Below are 21,900 nucleotides of genomic sequence, written 5' to 3' on the forward strand. Positions count from 1 at the left end.
TTTTCAACTACACACTTAAAAAAATTAGATTAAAAATGCTACAGCAAGCTGGGCATGGTGGCGCATGCCTTTAATCCCAGCTCTCGGGAGGCAGAGGCAAGCGGATTTCTGAGTTCGAGGCCAGCCTGGTCTACAGAGTGAGTTCCAGGACAGCCAGGGCTATACAGAGAAACCCTGTCTCAAACAAACAAACAAAAAAAAAGCTACAGTACTTAACAATATTATATTCATACTTTAAGTATTAAAAAAGTTGTAAGAAGGTTCTAAATAGACATTGAACAAATTCCAAAGTTGAAAAATTTAAAAACATTTTTTTTAACTAGGGTAAAATTTACCACTTTAGTCACTATTAAATGAATTTACAGGATTTTTAAAAATTTATGCAGCTAATATTTGATAAGATAAGCGAAAGATACTTACTATTATACACCCTTAAGAAATCCACTATAAAATTGCTTCTATTTGCTTTCTAGGTCATTACTTCCTTTTATGTTGAACGGGGAGGAAATGCTATGTCCTTCATGGGGAAAGGCGTTACAAAGAGCACAGGTCTTTGCTTACTTCACTTATCCCATGAGATGATAGTCCAGGCACCAGGCTCGGTAAGAAAAACTGACGGATAGATGACAAGTTCAGACGATAAGTTGCCATCATCTGAACTGTTGATTGAAAAGAAACTGTGCTGTGTTTTAAACCTATGAGCTTGCTACATGAAAATGTTATTTTTGACTTGGTACAAGACGATAAGAGTTATTTAATGGGTGTTGAGTGCTGGAGAGATGGCTCAGTGGTAGAGGAGGCCTGAGTGGTAGAGGAGGCTGTCTAAATTTACTTTAAGTACTGTGTTCTTGGTTTTCATTCTAGGAGTGGATGCCGCTTTGGTTCTTGCCTTTGGGTAGTCACAGTGAAGAACATGCCCCTACTCAGCAAGGATTGGCCTGGCTAATTCCCTTATGGGTTGATAGAGACCCAGAGGTCAGTATGGAGGAATGCCAAGTATATTATATCTAAATTGAAAAGCAACAAAACAGAATTACTTATGTAATATTGAGGGTTATTGTAATTGATAAAGCTTGTTTTATTTAGCTGTTATATTTCCTCAGGCAACCGTAAAGAAGCATTGTTGACAGAGTTATTGCCATAAGAATTTCTTGCATTACAGTTTTGTTGACTGGAAGTATAAGGTCTGTGTACCAGCATAGTCAGGCTCTGGAGAGAGAGGGCCCTGATTTTTACTTATAGATACTTGTCTTTTTGCAGAATATCCATAGGGCTTTTAACTGTACATGTGTCAGCAGTCACCAGTTTGGTTGTGGGAACGATGTTATCGTTAAGAGTTCATTTCATTCTAATTATCTTGAGGAAGCCTTATTTCCAAATATTGGGAACTAAAGCTTTCACCGAGACTGGAGGGTCATCTTTCAATTTAGCTTTCCAACTCTGTTCCATTACAATTCATATCCTTCTTAAGTAAGTACATTAGTCTCTGTAAATAGATTTAAAAAACAAAACTTAACTCACGGCAATATCAACTTTAAACTCTGAAGTCCAAAGTCTTGTGTGAATATTATCTAAATCAAGAATAGATGAGAATTCATGCATTTCATCCCAAGGAAATAATTTGTTCTCACCTAGAATGCTATGAAACACAGATATATGTCTCTGCGATTATAGAATAGTTGTAGGGTACACATTCTAGTCTCAAAGGGAGTAGTAAGAATGGAAGAAGTGAGGTTCCAGAGCAAGTGTACATGCTGGGGAAGCAAAATTCCATTAGCACTGAAGACTTGAGCCCTTTGTCTTGATACTGTGCATTTTAGGCCCTCTGGAGGAATATGCTCAGGCCCCAGCTTTCTGCAACTTAGTGGGCAGCCTGGCCTCTTGCTGTTGTTAAGGATAGCACCGTAGTCCCTGAGGTACTGACTGGACTGGGCCATACTGGCCCAGTGAAACTAGAAAGGCAGCACAGCCTTCATGCTAGGGTAGGAGTGGCTCACCTAAAGATTTCTGAATTATATTTGGAGCTATTGTTCTTGAAGAGTACTACACACTGCCTATGGAATCTAAGCCCCACAGTCTCCCAGTCATTGTGGTTCACTTTCTTGTTCTCTACCATTCCACACTAGCACTGTCTTTGCTGATCCATTTTCATCTTCATTCTGGCTACTGCTAAAATGTCTAAACATCACTCATAATCTCTTCATGAAACAGTTATTCAGCCATACCTCTGGCCTTTCCAAAACAAGAGTTCTCATTTTGTACATAGATAACCTATAATTTTCTTAATCATACATAATTGCCCCCCTTACAAATGTATCTTTAATTCCTTATTCAAATCACACTTCTTTTGCATTTTGCTATAACAACTCAGGAGGAATTAATACACTCAGCACTTTGCTTAGATATATTTTCAACTATGTGTATAATTTCATTGCTCACAAAAACTTAACACTTGAACACAGTTTGACCACTTTTACTTTTATTTGGATAAAGCAGCTTTATCTTATTATAGCAAGTGCCAGAGTGAAACTACTTAAAAAAAGGTCAAGGTTTATTTTGGCTTAGTTTTGAAAGTTTCACTCTCGTCACTTTTGGTTATAGCAGTGTCTTGGTGGGAGCTCATGGAGTAACACACCTGCTTGCCTTCTGGAGGCTGAGCTGCAGAGAGAGAGAGAAGGTAGAGGGCCAGGGTCTCAGGATTCCTTTTGTGGGCATGCCATAATATGGTTAAAAGACTTCCAACTGCCCATCCTTAAAGGTTCTACTGTCTGTCGATGATTGCATGGACTGGGAACTACACATTTAATACACAGGGTTTTGATGGTTACTTGTGTAAATCAGAGTACCTTCTTTTAAGGATCATCCTTCTACCACGTACTCATTACTTTCTGATATCACTGCAGAGTCATCCTTCCAGCTCCTCTTCTTGGTATGAACCTGGAGCCTTTCAGACTCTAACTTGTATAGTTCAAAAGTTAACTTCTATGTCATTGGGTATTTGTTTCAGTATAGTTCTTCTAAGGAGAAATAAAAAAAAAACTTATATTAATGTTCTCAGGTTGCCATAATAAATGCCACAAAATGGTTTGCTCATGTTTCTGGAGGCAGCAGTTCAAGGTCAAACAGTTGGATATTGGGAGACTTCCTTCCCACTGTGTATGGCTAACTTCTCATTACGTGTTCAGTGTTCATGTTTCCTCTTCTTGTTGCAGGCACTTGGTGAAAGCTCTCTTGCTCTCTCTCTCTCTCTCTCTCTCTCTCTCTGTGTGTGTGTGTGTGTGTGTGTGTGTCTCTCTCTTTCTCTCTCTCTTTTTAAGGAGCCACCCCACTTCATGTTAAAAACCTAGTAATATTTAAGTGCCATTTTTATACATAATTTACATTATTTAGCCAATGATGCTGAGTAAGAAATGGCGGATCTTATTAAAACTCTTGGTTTATAGAAGTATTGTTTGATCTGAACTTAGAAGGTACACTTCAACTTTGACTATTTTAAGACTATGTTATTTTTATTCTGTAATTCTCACTAAAAATGTATTTTTGACTCAAAATTCAGAAATGCAGCAAACTGTTAACTTAAATAGCAGTTATGCTATGGCCAGCAGTACTGTACCAGCTTAAGGTTTTTTGAAACATTTTTTTTCTGTTAAAATAACTTGAGAAAGTACTACATGCCCTATAAGGAAATGTAATTCATCTATATAGTTTTGAAATGAATTATTACAAAGTTAAAACTATTTATTTGGAAAAATACTGCTAACTTAAAAAACAGAGCAAATATATATTTTAAGAATGTGGAATAAATAGAAATCATGTTCAAATGCTTTTCCTTAAAAAACCTTGTGAATTATAATTGCTTTAATGCTTGCTTCTAGCTATCTAGGCTAACCTCATGTAATATATGATTATTGTGTACTTATTTTTCAAGTCAATGACTTTTCTTTACTCCCAACCCTGATAGGAATTTTTTAAAAGCTAATGACATACCCACAGACATGTAGGACACTTCTTAGTGTCCTTTAGTGTGTAGGATTGTAAAGCCAATGCCATTTTCATAGTCATGTAGGACACTGTTTCTGAGTGTCATTTAGTATATAGAATGTAAAACCAATGCCATATTTGTGCAGTTCTCATAGTTCTTTTGTACCAGAAGGACAACCTCATGGTAGGAAAGAGTATCTTTGGATTTGATATCTCTGTCTTTATGTGACAGGTGAGATTCACTTCACTGGGGTTGGGATCAGCACTGACTACTATTGAAGCTGGCTGTGTGGCCTTGGCAAACAGTTGTCAGAATATTTCTGGTGGGCTCTGGGGAACCGTGGTGAACATTCTTCTGGATCAATCAGAATGCAGTCTGGTGCGCCGGGAGGTATGTCTGTTTTAGCCGCCAAATCCACCTTCCCATCCTCTTTATTGTCACAGAACTCTTTTACAAGAGTGCCTATAAGCCTCATTTGACTTGCTCTTCAGCAGAGTGGACTGAGCAAAAAACATTATTTATTTTGCTTGCAAAAAATTAAAATGAAAACTGATTTACAGTAAAAATTCAAGTCCTTTATTCTGAGAAAATTAAGGCAGAATATTTTAAATTTTGTATTAAAATTAATTAATTAATTCTGTATATGTGTACATATGCTTGTGTACATGTTCTGCTCTGGAGGTCAGAAGACAACTTAGGAGAGTCAGAGTTCCTTCCTTCTTGTGGGTTCTGGGGATAGAATACAACCTTGGCAGCCAGTGCCTTTACTAGATGAACCATCTTACTGTCAGAGAAATTATATATTTTAATGTGAACTTTTCTTTCCCATCACAAAATAATTCACAAAAATTGGTTTTTACCTCAACATAACATTTAATGTTTTAGACCCTTAACAATCATAAGGTATTTTCAAGATAATATCTCACAGTATATGTCAATGATACTTGAGAAGAAAATAAACACTAACTTAATTTGTGTTTTTTAAAATTTTTTATTAATTTGTGTTTTAAAATTATTTATGTCATTTACTTATGTACATATGTGTGCCTGTGACGGTCAAAGGGCAAGTCCCTAGAGTCAGTTTTCTTTCACCTTCTTGTGGGTTCTAGAGACCAAAGTTGGGCCATCAGTTCTACCCACAAGGGCCTCTACCCATTGAGCCATCTTGTCAGTTCAAATTGGCTTTTTGTTGTTGTTTTATTGCTGCTTCTGTCAGGTGATGACTTATACTAGTAGTTTTTAAAATGACAAGCAAATAGTTCTCATAGGTTCCTGAAGACATCAGCAGTTCCTGGCCCTCCATTACCCAGTGGGTAATGCATAAGACCTGTTTTTTTTTTTTTTTTTTTTTTTTTTATTAGTTGCTGTCATAGTTTCAAGGGGAGATTTTTACACTTAAGGATTTTTCTTGATTTGATAATTTTAAACTTTTTAAGTTGACTTCCAGTGAAGATGGATAGAAACTCTACTCTTAGAACTTTTCACATTCTTGTTATTCTCTTAGCATGATTATAGCAAATCTTCCATTGAATGAAAATCAGTTCTTATATTTCTATGATTATTTCATTCTGTCATCTTATATTCTGATAGGTAAAGTTGGACATTTATACCTTAACTTTATTAGGAACCTTTGTATGAAAGAAGAGGAAGTTGAGGGAGAAGGCACATGTTTGCTATCTCTGTTGTAACCCTACATAGGAATTTGAAGACTATGTGTATTTCTTAAATGCTTCTAGAATGTCTTATACTAGTCATCTTTTGTCTAAAATTAAATTTTGAAATGGTAAAACTATATTTTCTTATGGAATAACTGCATGGTTTGGTCATCACCTAATTCAGTTATCACCTAGAAGAAATGCAGAGTATGAAACCTTGTGAGTATCTCAGCTTGTACATTGTTATTTAATTACAACAATCGGTTATTTCTGAGATGACAGCAAGATGGCAGCATTGACATTTTGTGTTTTTAATTTTCAGGCTGCATTTATTCTTCAGAATCTCCTTGTAATTCCAATGCCTTCAGAAATTATAAAGGATTATACTTGGCAGGTAGGTATAGTTATCAATCTAGCAGATCTTTATATTAATTTTAAATTTTCAGCATATGTGTGCAACTAGCCCTTTGCGTCTAAGGATTTCATGTTTGTGGATTTAAGCAACCAGGAGCCAGGAGCCAAAAATATTCAAGAAAAAGTAATTGTACAGAACAATTGTATACATATATACACACATATATATACATATATATGTGTATATATATGTATATGTATGTGTTTCTCCTTAAACAGTATAACATGACAAGCACATACAATAGCATTGTTATTGTAAATGACTTAGCTTTTAAATTAAACAGCAGAATATGTATAAATAATATGCTAAGCTTTATTACTTAAAAAACTGTGTATGGCAGCAAGTACTTCTTAACTAGAGGGTAGCAGTTGTTTGCTGCTTGCTCTTGAGTTAAACGTTATCCTGAAATGTAAAATGGTGGCCCAGCAAAGGTGGAAGGAGGGAGCTGAATTGTAAAGTTATTCTCTAACCTCCATACATATGGTACACGTGGCACATGTATAACCCCCATTACACACAGACCATATATACACACAATAAATTTTAATTAAAAAATTTACATTTATTTATGTCATGTGTATGAATGTTTTGCCTTCATGTATGTGTGTGAATCATATTTGTGCCTGGAACCTATAAAGGTAAGGGGAAGATGCCAGAGCACTTGGAACTGGACTTACAGATGGCTATAAGTCACCATGTAGGTGCAGTGAATCAAACCCAGGTCCTCTGTAACAGTGAAAAGTATTCGTAATCATTGAGCTGCTAATAAAATCTTTATTTCTCCAGCCTCTAACAGGCATTTTATTTTTATTTATTTGTTTTTGTTTTTGTTTTTATTTGAGACAGTATCTCACTCTATAGCCTTGGACAGCATGGAACTCATGACATACATCAGGTTGACCTCAAACTCAATAGAGATATCCCTTTCTCTGTCTCCCAGGGCTGGGATTAAAGGCATATGCCACCACACCCAGCCTGATAAAGCATTACAAAATAAGTAAGAAACCTTTTTTTGTTTTTCTAGTGGTTAGTACTTTTAGAATTAGTAATGCTTCGCATGATATATTCTAGGTACTCTTATAGAAGCTTTGGGTCTATTAGCTGATATAATTGTTGGAGTTGTGAACTATTTTCCTAATAAGTTTTATCACAAAGATTTGAAATAGCTTGGTGAAGCAACATAGTCAATAATATTACAGAGTCTCTTTCTTGTACACATTATTAAATTGGCTCTATAATTTAAAATAAATAAAGTTGGTTGTATTTGAAATGTAATCATATTAAATTTCTTTTTTCTTTTCATGAGTTACTGTACAATTTGGATCTTGATTTATCTCCTTTTCTTTTTATTAGGTTTTTAAAAATAGTGAATATCAAATCACTAAATAGTTAACATTTAAGTAGATAATTTGGAGATTATGAAAGTAGGCTCATTGTAGGCATAAGATGTATTTTTTATCATTTTATCTTCATCCCCATGATTTATGCTTATAATAGTTTTATATAGTACTTCCCAGTATCCTCTGTTTATTTTTAAATTTGCATCAGGATATACACTAATAGTTACTGAGTCAAGCTGAGCTTGGAAAGGCAGATTTCAGTGTGTCACTTGCTATACAATCCAAGTTAGCAATGCTGGTGCCCTAATTCATTTCTAGCCTCATTAGCAGTGTGTGTGTATGTGTGTGTACATCTCTATGTCTCTGTATGTGTCTGTGAGTGTGTGTTTAAATGTGTGTCTGTGTGTGTGCTGTGTGTGTCTGTCTGACTGACTGTCCATCTATCTATATGTGTGCACCACCATGCTGGTTGAGAGGTCAAAAGGCATCTCTGTGAAGTCTGTTTTTCCTTCCTCTTCTCTGAGGTCCAGGATGGAGCTCAGGGCATCAGGCTTTCATAGTAGGTGCTGTTACCTCTGAGTCATCCCTTGGCATCCCCGAAAAATAGTTCAACAATTATTTTTACTAAACACTGTAGTCTTTAATCTTCTCTGAAAGACACCAGTATTTTGTTTTTTTTAACCATTAAATTAAGTTCATTACCACATATTTATTTTACTGCATTGCCTCATTTCTTTTTTTTTTTAAAGATTTATTTATTTATCACATATAAGTACACTGTAGCTGTCCTCAGACACACCAGAAGAGGCCATCAGATCTCATTACAGATTGTTGTGAGCCACCATGTGGTTGCTGGAATTTGAACACAGGACCTCTGGAAGAGCAGTCAGTGCTCTTAACCACTGAGCCATCTCCAACCCATTGCCTTATTTCTTACTATTAAAATTTATCTTCTTACATAGAAGGTTTGTTTCAGAAGGCTAGGGCCATAGTTTATTATTATTTTTATTTTCTTTCCTTATGGCTCTGGGGTTTGAACCAAGGCCTTGCTTATGCTAGGCAGCAAGTGCTCTACCACGGATAGGGTTTATGTTTTTTTTTTTTTTTCTTTACAACTTTTTACTAGGTATTTTCTTCATTTACATTTCAAATGCTATCTCGAAATTCCCCTATATCCTCCCCCAGCCTTGCTTCCCTACCCACCCACTCCCACTTCTTGGCCCTGGCATTCCCCTGTACTGGGGCATATAAAGTTTGCAAGACCAAGGAGCCTCTCTTCCCAATGATGGCCGACTAGGCCATCTTCTGCTACATATGCAGCTAGAGACACGAGCTCTGGGGGTACTGGTTAGTTCATATTGTTGTTCCACCTATAGGGTTGCAGACCCCCTCAGCTCCTTGGGTACTTTCTCTAGCTCCTCTATTGGGGGCCCTGTGTTCCATCCAATAGCTGACTGTGAGCATCCACTTCTGATCCATTCCATAATCAGCCATCAAATGCAGACACTATTACATACCCCAGCAAGATTTTGCTGAAAGGACCCTGATATAGCTGTTGCTTGTGAGGCTATGCCAGTGCTTGGGTTTATGTTTTGAAATACTGGTCTCCCAGTTTCCACTGGAGAGTAGATTGGCATTGCTTTAGCCTTTCTGATTTAGTAGTGTGCAAAGCATTCAACATGCATTCATGGTAAGTGAAATCTTGTTTTGTATCATAATATCCCACTTGGTTTGTATGGATATGGAATGAACTTGAAAAGGAGGAACAGATAGAAAGCATAGGCACATACTACATCCCCTGGCCTCCAGTAGACACTCACACCTTCTGTTACTGGGTAGGGAGCCAGCCTCCTCTTGGGTATGAGAATTCAGCTCTTGTTACAGTAATCTTCACATACTGTAGCTCTTTCAAATGTGGGTTATGTCTTATAAAATGATGTTTATAGAGGCTCACCTTTATCCACACACATTATCAAGGCTGTCACCCTCTGTGTCAAACTGCTGAAAATTGTATTGTAGTTCTCAGCCAAGCAGTGCTTGTAAACTAGCTTCCCACAGCCTGACTAGGTTGTTAGTCCTGGATGTTGGCTGATTTTGAAGACCAGCATGTCAGCCTCTGCAATGTTTATAATGTTATAATTAACCTTAGACTTAGAAATCTGAAGAGATTGATCATCTGGTTTTCTGTTGTTGGTTTTTTGGGTTTTTGTTTATGCATATGACATTTGTTTAGTGCCTACATGTTGGGAATATGCAGTTGATCAAATTAAATGATGTGGAGCTAATGACATGATTTAGGGGAAGACAGGCATTTTGCAATGTCTTATGTATTCTATTTGAGGCTTATGCATAATTTTTGTAATGATAGGTTATTCTTCCCTTGAAAAACATATCATATTTAATGTATAGGCGTTTTCATGTGCTTTAATATGCTAGGTTATTACTAGTTTATGAAGATATTACACTTGTTCTCATTTTGCTTTCTATATTTGTAATAGGGCTTTGAATTGGCACATGTACTTTATTTTTATATTAAATGTTATTTAATCTTTTTTTTTACACTCCAGATTTTATCCCATTCACGATCCACCTTCTGACTATTCCACATCCTCCCCCTCCCCCAGACATAACCACTCCCTGGGGCCTCCAGTCTCTTGAAGGTTAGGTGTTTTTTCTCTGACTGAACCCAGACCCAGCAGTCCTCTGCTGTGTACGTGTTGGGGGCCTCATATCAGCTGGTATATGCTGTCTGGTTGGTTGTCCAGTGTCTGAGAGATATCAGGGGTCCAGGTTAATTGAGACTGCTGGTCCTCCTAAAGGGTCACCCTCTTCCTTAGCCTCTTCCATCTTTCCCCTAATTCAACCACAGGGTTCAGCAGTTTCTGTCCATTCATTGGGTACAAATATCTGTGTCTGACTTTTAGCTCCTTGTTGGGTCTTTCATAGGGCAGTCATGATAGGTCCCTTTTTGTGAGTGCTCTATAGCCTCAGTAATAGTGTCAGACCTTGGGGCCTCCCCTTGAGCTGGGTCCCACTTTGGGTCTGTTGCTGGATCTCCTTTTCCTTAGGCTCTTCTCCATTTTTGTCCCTGCAGTTCTTTCAGACAGGAACAATTATGGGTCAGAGTTTTTGACTGTGAGATGGCAACCCCATCCCTTACTTGATGCTCTGTCCTTCTGCTGGAGGTGAGCTCTACAAGTTCCCTCTCCCCACTGTAGGGTATTTCATCTAAGGTCTCTCCCTTTGAGACCTGAGAGTCTCATACCTCCCAGGTTTCTGGTACATTCTGGAGAGTCCCCCCACCTCCTACCTCCTGAGGTTGTCTTTTTCCATTCTTTCTGATGGCCCATTGGGGCTTCAGTCCTTTTCCCCACATAATACATGATCATGTTCCCCTCTTCTCCTCTCTGTCATTCCTTGCCCACTCAGGAGCCTCACATTTTTAAATAGGGTTATTTGGTTTAATGCAGTCCAACTTCTTGAGTTCTTTATATATATTGGATATTTGCCCCCTATAAGATTTAAGATTGGTAAAGGTCTTTTCCCAATCTGTTGGTTGCCGTTTTGTCTTATTGACAGTGTCCTTTGCCTTACAGAAGCTTTGAAATTTTTTGAGGTTCCATTTGTCGATTCTTGATCTTATAGCACAAGCCATTGCTGTTCTGTTCAGGAATTTTCCCCCTGAGCCCATATGTGCAAGGCCCTTCCCTACTTTCTCCTCTTTAAGTTTCAGTGTCTCTGGTTTTATGTGCAATTCTTGATCCATTTACCTGAGCTTTGTACAAGGAGATAAGAATGGACAATTTGCATTTTTCTACATACTAACCGCCAGTTGAGCCAGCACCATTTGTTGAAAATGCTGTCTTCTTTCCAGTGGATGGTTTTAGCTCCTTTGTTGCCACAGACTAACCTCTATTGGGTCTCCTATCTGTGAGAAAGGGGTTTCTGGTTGCAGGTGAACAGGGTCAGTAAGAATTGACAGACAGACATGGACTGGAGAGAGTGTGCTGAATCTCAATGTATATTCTCCAAATGAACACCAGACTTTTAATACAGAAGAAAAACAAGAAAACCAGGCGAACACATTTCTGCCAAGTTACACAAAACAAAAAGAATGCATACATAAAAAGATGGCAGGAGCCAAGCCATGTTTACCACTGAGAATAGGAACAACCCTTAATTTAAAAGATCAGCTAAACACAGGAGCCAGGTGAATGCTCTGATACAATGCTAGTCTATTGTTAAACCCACCACCAGGGGTTCTTTAGTAAATACCTGATTATGCTATTCCTCTGGGCTTAGTGAAAAAACCTGCACCAGGGGAATTGCCTTCCACTAACCCTTTCATGCAACAACCCATCTATTTCCTAGGCTATTGTGTATTCCTGTGTTTGGGTGTCACTTGGCTATTGTCCTAAGTAATTACTATGCAGACTAGCCCTGAGCTTTTCTAGCTCTATTCTTTGTAATGCCTAATTAGTTTCACTGCCTCTACTAGAATTTGAATGTTACTGAATATGTAACATTCTTACTGAATTCCAAGCTCACTGTAGGCTTCAAGGATTTTCTAGGAACCATTGGAACACTGGTGGAGGTTTAGCTATATGTCAAAATCAATCCTTAAAGGCACTTATAATAAAACAATACTGAAAGAGAGCACATTGATCCATGCAGCAGACTAACACGGGGACAGGGTTTGAGTATATGGGCTATTGGAATGCCAAGGTTCCAGGAGTCTGTTTCCGTGAAACTCTTTGCCTTATGACTGCTTCCAGGCTTTTAGACCTACCAAGCAGACTGCACTGGAGTGGACGTAGCACTTTGTCAAAGATCAAGTGACCATAGGTTTGTGGTTCCATTTCTGGGTCTTCAATTCTATTCCATTGATCTACCTGTCTGTCACTGTACAAGTACCATGCATACAATTTGCAAAACACATGAAACTCAAGAAGAAGGAAGACCAAAGTTTGGACACTTTGATCCTTCTTAGAAGGGGGAACAAAATACCCATGGAAGGAGTTACAGAGACAAAGTGTGGAGCAGAGACTGAAGGAATGACCATTCAGAGACTGCCCCACCTGGAGATCCATCCCATAAGCAACCACCAAACCCAGACACTATTGCAGATGCCAACAAGAGCTTGCTGACAGGACCCTGATCTAGCTGTCTCCTGGAAGGCTCTGCTAGTGCCTGACAAATACAGAAGTGGATGTCACAGGACCCTGATCTAGCTGTCTCCTGGAAGGCTCTGCCAGTGCCTGACTAATATAGAAGTGGATGTTCATAGTCCTCCATTAGACAGAGCACAGGGTCCCCAATGAAGGAGCTAGAGAAAGTACCCAAGAAGCTAAAGGGGTTTGCAGCCCCATAGGAGAAACAACAATATGAATTAACCAGAAACCCCAGTGCTCCCTGGGACTAAACCACCAATCAAAGAAAACATATGGAGGGACTTGTGGCTCTAGCTGCATATGTAGCAGAGGATGGCCTAGTCGATCATCAGTGGAAGGAGAGGCCCTCTGTCCTGTGAAGGTTCTATGCCTCAGTATAGGGGAATGCCTGGGCCAGGAAGCTGGAGTGGGTGGGTTGTAGAGCAAGGGGAGAGGATAGGGGATTTTCAGAGGGGAAACTAGGAAAGGGAATAACATTTGAAATGTAAATAAAGAAAATATCTAATAAAAGAAGTTCTTTGGTAAATTTCTCTCAATGGTGGTATTAACACAGTGTGGAGCTCAATAATGCTATATAAGGCAAACTAATACTTACATGTCATTAGTGAAGAATAGTAAGGTAGAGCAAAGCAAACCAATGCTTCTTCTCCAACTGTCTGTGGGTCATATTTATACTCCTTCATCACATTCCCTTTTATTTACCTGCTATAGCAAAATATCCTTATCCTTTCACCTATGTCTGCTCCAGGAAAACATTCTTTCACGTGTCTGCTCCAGCAAAATATCCTTTTACCTGTTTCTGCTTCAGGAAAACATTCATGTGTCTAGTTTCGCAAGACATCCTTTTATCTGTGTGCTCCAGCAAATGAACATTTTGGAAATTTCCACTTCAGATATTTAAGAAGCAGAGACCAGTAAAGAAAAGTACTTTCTTTACTTTTCTAAGGTTCCATACTAGAAGAACTGTGGTAGAACCTGGGGCACCTTTGTCTTAGTAGTGAGATGCAGTGTTTTTTTTTTTTTTTTTTTTTTTCTTTTTCTTTTTCTAAGAAATGAGTGTCTAAATCAGTATGTTTTCTCTGTCTTCCACACAGGGCCCCTGTGTCCATGATGAGGATTCTGGCCTGTCACTTTCAGGAAAACCTGCCCTTCAGGCTCTTTTATATCACTGTCGTTTCTATGAACATTTGACTCACATGGTGAAACATTGTTATGTAGGAAGATATATCTTTGATTTTAATTTTTCTGCTTTTACTGAAACTTCAGAATACAGTGATTTAAATGGTAAGTATAATACCTTTATTATTATTACAAATTATAACTTCTGTTAAATAATGTTGAGAAGCGAGGAGATGACTAAGTCGTTAAAACAGAAATAGAATGACTGAAGTTTGGATCTTCAGCACCCAAGGTGTACACATCTGAAATTCCCAGAGCAAGCTGTCTAGCTGGTCATATTGATAAGTCCTGTGTTCCCGTGAGAGACCCTCCTTTAATATAGAAGTGTTAAGAGCAACTGTGGAAGACATGAAGTAAACCTCTGACCTCCACATTCAAGAGCACACATGTGAATACTTAAATAAGCATGCATACCATCTACACATGTGTTCACTAAAGAACATTTGGAAAATTGTCAAAGATTCAGCAGAAAAAATTATATCTAGTCCTGCAAACATCCCAGAGAATACCCCTGATATGATTTATTTCTTACCATCGTTTTTCCCTATACGATGTTTGTTTCATGTTTTATGCACATTTTCTTTTTAGTTTGTTTCTCTAAACATTGCCTGAACATTATTCTGTGTTATAAATTCTTCATGGAAGCCATGGTTGACATCTTCTTAATGTTTCATAACTTATTTTATGGCCTTCAGTAAAGTTTATAGCTTTTTTTCTGTAGTACAATCATAAACATTTTTAGGACATCCATTCCTTGGCACTCTTTAGGTTTTTTCCTTTACTTTTCATATGAATGAGATCTTTTCTATCTAAGTCTTCTAATTTATTTGGCTAAAGTCTAAAAAAGTATATATTTTTGATATGTCTTAAATTTATTAGAACATCTTGCTGAAACCTTTTTACTTCTCTTATAGATATTCTCATTTTCTAAGTTTTATATATTAATACTTTTTAGATTTTATAAAAATGAATACTCATTTAGTATACATTGCTTTAATTTTAAAATTAATATTTAGATATAATGTTTTAGAATCTTAATCTAACACAGAAAAAGTTCAATAAAAAATAAAAAAACATCAGATATATGACATTATTCCCTATCTAATGAGTATGTATGTGCATGTAATTATAAATAAGATTTGTTTATGTCTTTATGCATATATATTATAAACAGTAAGCTGGCCAGGCAGTGGTGGCACACGCCTTTAATCCCACTTCATGGGAGGCAGAGGCAGGCAGATTTCTGAGTTCGAGGCCACCTGGTCAACAGAGTGAGTTCCAGGAGAGCCAGGGCTATACAGAGAAACCTTGTCTCGAAAAACCAAAAAAAATATAAATAAAAAATAAAATAAAATAAAATGCTATTTTTATTAAATGTGTATTTATAATTATTTAAATTTATAATTAACATTCTTATCCCCTTCTTAGGGGAGTTGAAACTTTTTAATGAAACTTTTGAACCTTATAAATAACTGTCTCTATTAGAAAAGTGAGTTGTTCAGGTGTTTTGATTTTATGAGTCACTGTCATTCCTAACATGGCTTTTGAGCCCGTCTGCACTGATGTATTCTGGGTGTTTGTTAGAAGTGTGCATTCATGGTTTTACTCTGATGTAGGCTGTTAGAATCCCTAGGGTAGGTGCTCTGGAGGAAATGCACCAACAACCTCTGAGCAATTCTCAAACACTGTGAAAAATATCATTCTTTAGTTTATGTTTCTTTGCTTAAGAAGTATGTATTCTGATGATTGTTGGAGAGCCTGGGGGAATGCCATATTAACTGTTCTCTGTTGTCACAGGTTTAGACGACTCATTCAAGTTTTGGAGGGCCCCTTCTGGGACATCTACTCAGGATCATGAGCCAAGCTCTCTTTCCACCTCAGAAACAATGGTAATTTAAAAGAACATATAGTGTTTCATTTTGAGTCTCTAAATAAGTTTGAATTTGCATAGTAGTGATAAAATATTGGATGTAAATTTAAGGTTAGGACTATAATGGTTTTTTGAAAGTATATTCTGAGACTTCTGCTCTGCATTTACTTAAAATGTTCTGTTTAATATGTTCAATTATTCACATGTGGTAGACACTCTTGCTTTCCCACATAAGTGTGTCATTCTAAAGTTAAGTAACTGTGATAACAGTACTCTAAGAGGCAAGGTTGGAATTTCAACTAGGATTGCCTGGCTGCAGTCATAACTACATACATTCTTTCAGTTGAGAGTCTTCAGCTCTTCTTTCTTACCTTTTCTGATTGAATCAAGAATAGAATCATGTTAAAATATTTTCATTAATTGTAGATGAAAACCTATGCTATATAATTAAAAGTCATTAATTGTCCTGAAATTTTGAAAAATGGCAAAGCAGAATGAGAAAGTGTATGTATTCAGGTCGTTCCAATTGACACTGATAATTTCAAACACATTTCTCTGAATACCTGTATGAGGGGCTTTTCTACAGTATGTGAAATTTTTGTGTATTTACATGTCCTCATTCTTGCATAGGTGGCTTTTGCATAAGTATGCCAAAAGCACTTCTTTTAAATTAACACATTAATTTTTCAAGTATACTTTATTAATAACTATTATAGAACCTATTAGGAAAGCAAAGGTTTGGTACCTCTGTCTTTAGAAGTTTAAATATATAATATGTATGTTATAACAAATTATATAGACATTAATAAAATTTATCTCCTATATTACACCCCCTATTGTTTCAAAAGATAGGAGTTGTTTTTAGTGCTAAACTAGACCTTTATGTGGAAAATAGGATAATTACACTGCTCCCACTAGATGTCATACTTTCCAAGCTTAAATGTAGAGATACTAGGTATCTTTAGTTCAGCAAGAGAAATGATAAAATTTATTGCTAAGATGAATTGTATTAGTTGTTTCACAGTAAAATCAGTGGAAGGACAGCATCAGTTATACTTAAAAGTAAGTTTTCTCAAGTGATCCTGTTTTTAGAAGACTGTAGAATAGCTATGCTAGTAAATTTTTAGTTCTGTGACTAAATGCCTAAGAAAATGAACTCAGGTAGAAAAGATGTATTGAAATTCACAGTTTCAGAGCTTTGGGCACATGGTTATGTGGCTTCATATTTTCTAGGTGCATTCTTAGTGATGCAGAACATCATACAGGGAGCCATGTGGTGGTAGAGCAGACATGTTAATGGTATACAGCTAACAAAAGATAGTTACAAAGCAGGAACTGGGGTTAAATGTTCCCTCCAAAGTCACCTCCATCTACTTCCTGTAACAAGACCATAACCCATAAACGTTCCCTTCAACCTACCAATAATTAATTAAACTATGAAATTTTCAATGTGTTTATCCATCGATACAGTCAGAGCTCTTGAGAAATAATTGCTTCTCGAAGGTCTTACCTCTGAAGGGCTGCATTGGTAGAAAAGCTTTTAGTATAGAAGTGTTGGGAGGAAATTAGAGATTCAGCCTATAAGACCAGCCTTAAACTCTTTAATTCTTTGTTTCTTAGAGGTAACAAGTAAATAATAATTTTTTGTGTTATCTGTTTTGTGTTATGCAATTTATATTTATCATTTGTAGGAAGATTTTGGTACAGAAAGAAAATTTAAATTTATATTTTTGCTTTATATTAACATATAAACCTTACAGCTTACAGCAATAGATTTTCCAAGAATATATTTACTGTAATCCTTATTTAAACAAAAATACTCTTGTGCTCCTTAGTTTTGTATTCATGTTGCAAAATACTTGGGGTGGGGGGAACCAACCTAAGAGGAAGACAGGCTTGCTTTGCCTAATTGTTTGCAAAGTTGTAGTCCACAGTCTCTGCCCTGTTGCTTTGGGCCTCTGATTGCACAATACATTACAGTGTGTGTAGTAGGTGATAGAAGAAGCCTGTTCATCTTATGGTATCCTATATACAGAGAAAGATGCAGAAAGGAGTACAAATCTCATATATTCTTCTAGGGTATGTCCAGTGATCTAAAGTTCTCCAGCAAGCTCCACCTCCTAAAGGTTCCCCAATCCCTTCCCTGTGGCACTGTGGACTGAGAACCAAGCTTCAATACATGGGCCTCAGAGGACATGTAATATCTGAATTATAGAGATCTCTGTGAACATAACAGTCCTTAACTTCTTCATAGTTAGTTGTTATAGAGTGGGCAAGCAGGATGGCTCAGAAACTATCAGCATTCACTATGCAAGTTTAATGACCTGAGCTTTGATCTTTGGTTCTCACGGTAGAAGGAGAAAACCAACTCTCAAGAGCTGTCCTCTGTTCTCCACATAGTTTCCATGGCATGTGCATACCACACTCATACATATATATGCTAGTAATAAAAAATAAGATACAAAAATATGCTACTGAAATATTTGAAGTTTCAAAAAGGATAATGATATGTTAAATGTTATATAACTATTAATAATAATAAAATTACTTTGTTAGGTTTGTGTAACACTTTCGTATGTGCATATAAAGCTTTTTGATGCTCTCACTCCTTGCCCTCTCTTTTCTGCCTCATATCCTAATCAATCTCTCTTCCTTCCTACCAGTCCCTTTCCCAGAATCATGACTGGTTTTATTGCATGACTCTTATAATTTAACCAGGGCCAGCTGTGACTTTAATTAAGGGGTCACCAGTGGGCATATAACTGAAGGCAGTGACTCCCATCTTCTTAAATTTATCAGTAGCAAGTAGTGAGTAGTGAAGGTTAAGACCCCCAAGTGCCTGACTGTTGATGGTCCCACTCTTATGCAGACCCCTGCAAACGTGTTATCTGCTATCAGTTGGTGATTACAATGGCCATATCTTTCCTAAATGATATCATTTGCAACCCTTTTCCCTCTCTTCCAACTCTTGCATTCTATCTACTAAGACATTTATACCATCTTCAACAAAAATTAGTTTTAAAATATAGCCCTGTTCAAATCATCTATATGTTTTCAGAAGGCTAGTATTTTATTAAGACTTCTACTGTCAACTCGTTGTTGTTATTGTTGTTGTTGTTAATACTACTATCACCACTACTACTAATACTATTTTATTTCTGGCTTTTGGAGACGGAAGATTCCAAACTGAAGTATTGGAATTTTGTTTTAATTCATTCTAAGTTCTGTAATTGTTTAGTTGTCTGTTTTTCTTAACCATGGCTAACATGACATGTCTTTGTCCTAAAGAGAAAAATCTAAAGAATTTATTTACTAGTCTTTACTATTGTAATGCAAAGACAATTGTACTCAGATCAACTAATACTTTCTTTAATGGCTAGAATTGACTAGTATTATCTAGAATATAGAAGTTATATAAACTGAGACAACAAGGTGAGGGAATGTAAATCTGGCTTTTTGTATCTGTTTTTGTTTCTTGCTCAGAGTCAAGAAAAGATCTCTTTGTCTGTATGTTGTTTGGCTTTTCCATTTTTGTCTTTGCTAAGTGTAGGATGCTCTTTGATTTGGATCCTGAGTAAGTGTTGCCACTGGGCTTGTCCAGCCTGTGCTGGCAGAGCCACTTTACAAATGTAGCAATACCATCTATTATATTGAGTCTTTTCTTTCTTTGTATGTGTGGTTTTTTTTCAAGTTTTATAAGAGTTGAGCTTGTATGTTGTCTATAGTGCAGATAGAATAATCAGTGTCCTGGGCAAGAAAAAAATACAAGTAAATCCCTTGTCTTGAGGAACAGGACCAGCACTGTGCAACAGCTAAAATATTTAGATGCCAAAACACTTACTTCCAGTGAAAAGGAGCAAATTTTTATATCAGCATTAATTAAATCAGCATTTATTAAATATAACAGCATTTATTTATTAAATATAACTAGATATCTGTTACATGTGTCTTACAAAGATTTTTTTTCATGGAAGTAGAACAGTTCAGTTTAATATATGTTTGGTTTGGCTCATTAAAAAAGGAGTATACTTCTATGTTATATTGAAAAGAATGTATAAAAAGACCATTGGAAATGTTGGTCACCCATACTTAATTTTTGAGGCATATTACCATGCAAAGACGCCCTTTGATTCCTCAACTATATGAGGCATAATATAACTAATCTTTAAGCTTGGGTTTCCCTAATCTTTCTTGTCTCCTTTACTTTTTTTTTTTTTTTTTTTTTTTTTTAAATAGCAAGAGGAGCTTGTTATAGGAGACAGATGTATTTATTATTCGGCTACTGCCTAGGTTATGGTATTAGTCATGGTGTTTGATTGCTTTTTCCTAGAAACATAAAAATCATTCTGATTGCTTTGACATGAATTTTTTTTACATACTTCCCAATTGTCATCTAGACAAGTGTGTTTGTAAAATAATCAAGTGTTAGACTATTTTCCTATTATTTAAATTTAATACAAGAGAAGAGATTTAATGCTTGTCTATGAGTGATTTATTTGGAAGAACCATTAATTTAGGTGGATATTTATGCTTAAGCTATGTGTTTTTGACTTTAGAAATTTTCTTACTAATATCGGAACCATTATTATTTGCCTAAGTTGAAAGATAATGTCTTTTGTTCAAATAGAGGTTTATTAAGAATACATAGATTTAATTGATGTGAATTTCTTCAAGTTCATATTCTCTTTATTACCAGAAACTACAAATGAATATAATCTTAGTATTTATTTTATGTTATCACTTTAAGTCAAAGGTACAATATGGTAGAAACAAGAATAGCTAGTGTACAGATGTGACCTTGTAGCATCGTGTCAGCAATAATACTAGTTTATCAGTGCTGTTGATGTCCTGTATCATGTGCACACACTGACACAGGGCCTCACCCCATGTGGATTCTTTGTGCCTTTTCACAGAGAAAGAAATATCTTACCTTCCCAGAGAGGGTATTTTCCACATAAGAAGTACCAAACACAATAGCCTACGTGCATTCAATTTTAGAGGGTCATAGCCTCATCTACAAACCTCTGGGTACGTTTATGTTTGCTTTCTACAGCAATTCTGTTAGGTTTGATGTTTTTAAAAATGTTGTATTCTGAAACACAGTGTCAGCATTTTGGAAGGCTTATTTTTTACATAAAGTGTTTTTTCTTCTGATATGAGGTAAAATAGAGAAAAATCTCTTAATATACTGATTTTTAATTTAAATTCTAGATCCGCAAGCTTTTTTCCCAATTTATTTTATGTGTGGGGTTTTATGTTTGTTTGTTCTTTTTGTTTTTTGCTTGTGTGTAAGCCTGGTCACACGTATGTCTGGTATCTGCAGTTTTTATTTATAATAGGGCATCAGGTCTCCTGGGAATGGTTGTGATGCAGAGGTTGTGAGCAGCCACACTTGGGTGCTGGAAATTGGACGTGCGTCCTCTGGAACAACAGCAAGAGCTTTTAAATTCTGAGTTATCTATCTCTCCAACACTTACAGTGGTTCTAGGGGCCACCTTCTCTCCTCCATGTACACTAGGCACAGAGATGGTAAACATACATACGTGGTGGCAAAACACTCATATACCTAACATATACATCTAAAGTAAATGTAAAAATCTCAAAACCAATACATTTTACACAAATAAGTATGTATTGTAAACATTTCATGATTTGGGCAATGAGAGCCCTAAGTTGCTTATGAAAGGAAAAGTATTGGCTTCCGGTGCCCCAGACCAAGTTCTGAGCACAATGTAGATATATTTTCCCCAGAGGGACAGGTCAGGGAATAAGAGACAAAGACAAGAAATAGAGGGTGTAGAAAGAGAAGGAAACAAGGGAGAGGGGCAGGAATATTTGTTCTTGTTGACAAAGGACTGCCATGTTAAGATTCGGTGCTTAATTTTAATTGGGCGTATTATTTAGGTGATCCAAAGGGGGCATTTGATTGCTGGATTTCAATACTTTGTAGCTGGACCTTGGTAGTCAGCCTCAGGAAGATGATGTGGCCAAACAAGAGAATAGATTTGGTGGCTAGCTTTAGGAATGTAATCTAGTAGTTTGTAGCAAGGCGAGGGAATGGAAGAGAAGAACAAGACCTACCAGAACCATATTCGCCATCCTCAGCTGGCCAGAGTCCCTTCAGCTTATATTAGAAACTTAAATCCTAACTGGGCTTCAAATCAAAACTTGGCTCTTTTGACTTAGTGATTTATGGACATTGTAACGGTTCCTGTAAGATGTCAGAGAAAATGTCAGTATTGGAAAACTAACTAAACTCAAGATTTAAAGTATTTGTAGTTATGTTAG

At 36.6% G+C, this 21,900-nt stretch overlaps 1 protein-coding gene across 7 annotated transcripts in view; it reads left to right on the forward strand.

Moving 5' to 3' along the window:
- The window catches only part of Rttn (rotatin), a 159,279-nt gene that overhangs the window by 88,152 nt on the left and 49,227 nt on the right, over positions 1-21,900 (forward strand). For 6 of the 7 annotated variants that reach the window (XR_386368.3, XR_001782364.1, XR_001782365.2 and 3 more), the window contains 6 exons: positions 474-602; positions 865-975; positions 4,214-4,372; positions 5,960-6,031; positions 13,658-13,847; positions 15,540-15,631. Coding sequence is in view for 3 of the 7 variants with exons in the window: in XM_030250463.1 (XP_030106323.1) it covers positions 474-602; positions 865-975; positions 4,214-4,372; positions 5,960-6,031; positions 13,658-13,847; positions 15,540-15,631 (753 nt within the window). In the remaining 4 variants the exon portion in view is untranslated. Of the gene's footprint in view, positions 1-473; positions 603-864; positions 976-4,213; positions 4,373-5,959; positions 6,032-13,657; positions 13,848-15,539; positions 15,632-20,525; positions 20,641-21,900 lie in introns of all 7 variants that reach the window. The other variant, XR_386369.4, reaches the window with a different exon arrangement.

This window comes from Mus musculus, chromosome 18, assembly GCF_000001635.26.
Source record: "Mus musculus strain C57BL/6J chromosome 18, GRCm38.p6 C57BL/6J".
Taxonomy (NCBI): domain Eukaryota; kingdom Metazoa; phylum Chordata; class Mammalia; order Rodentia; family Muridae; genus Mus; species Mus musculus.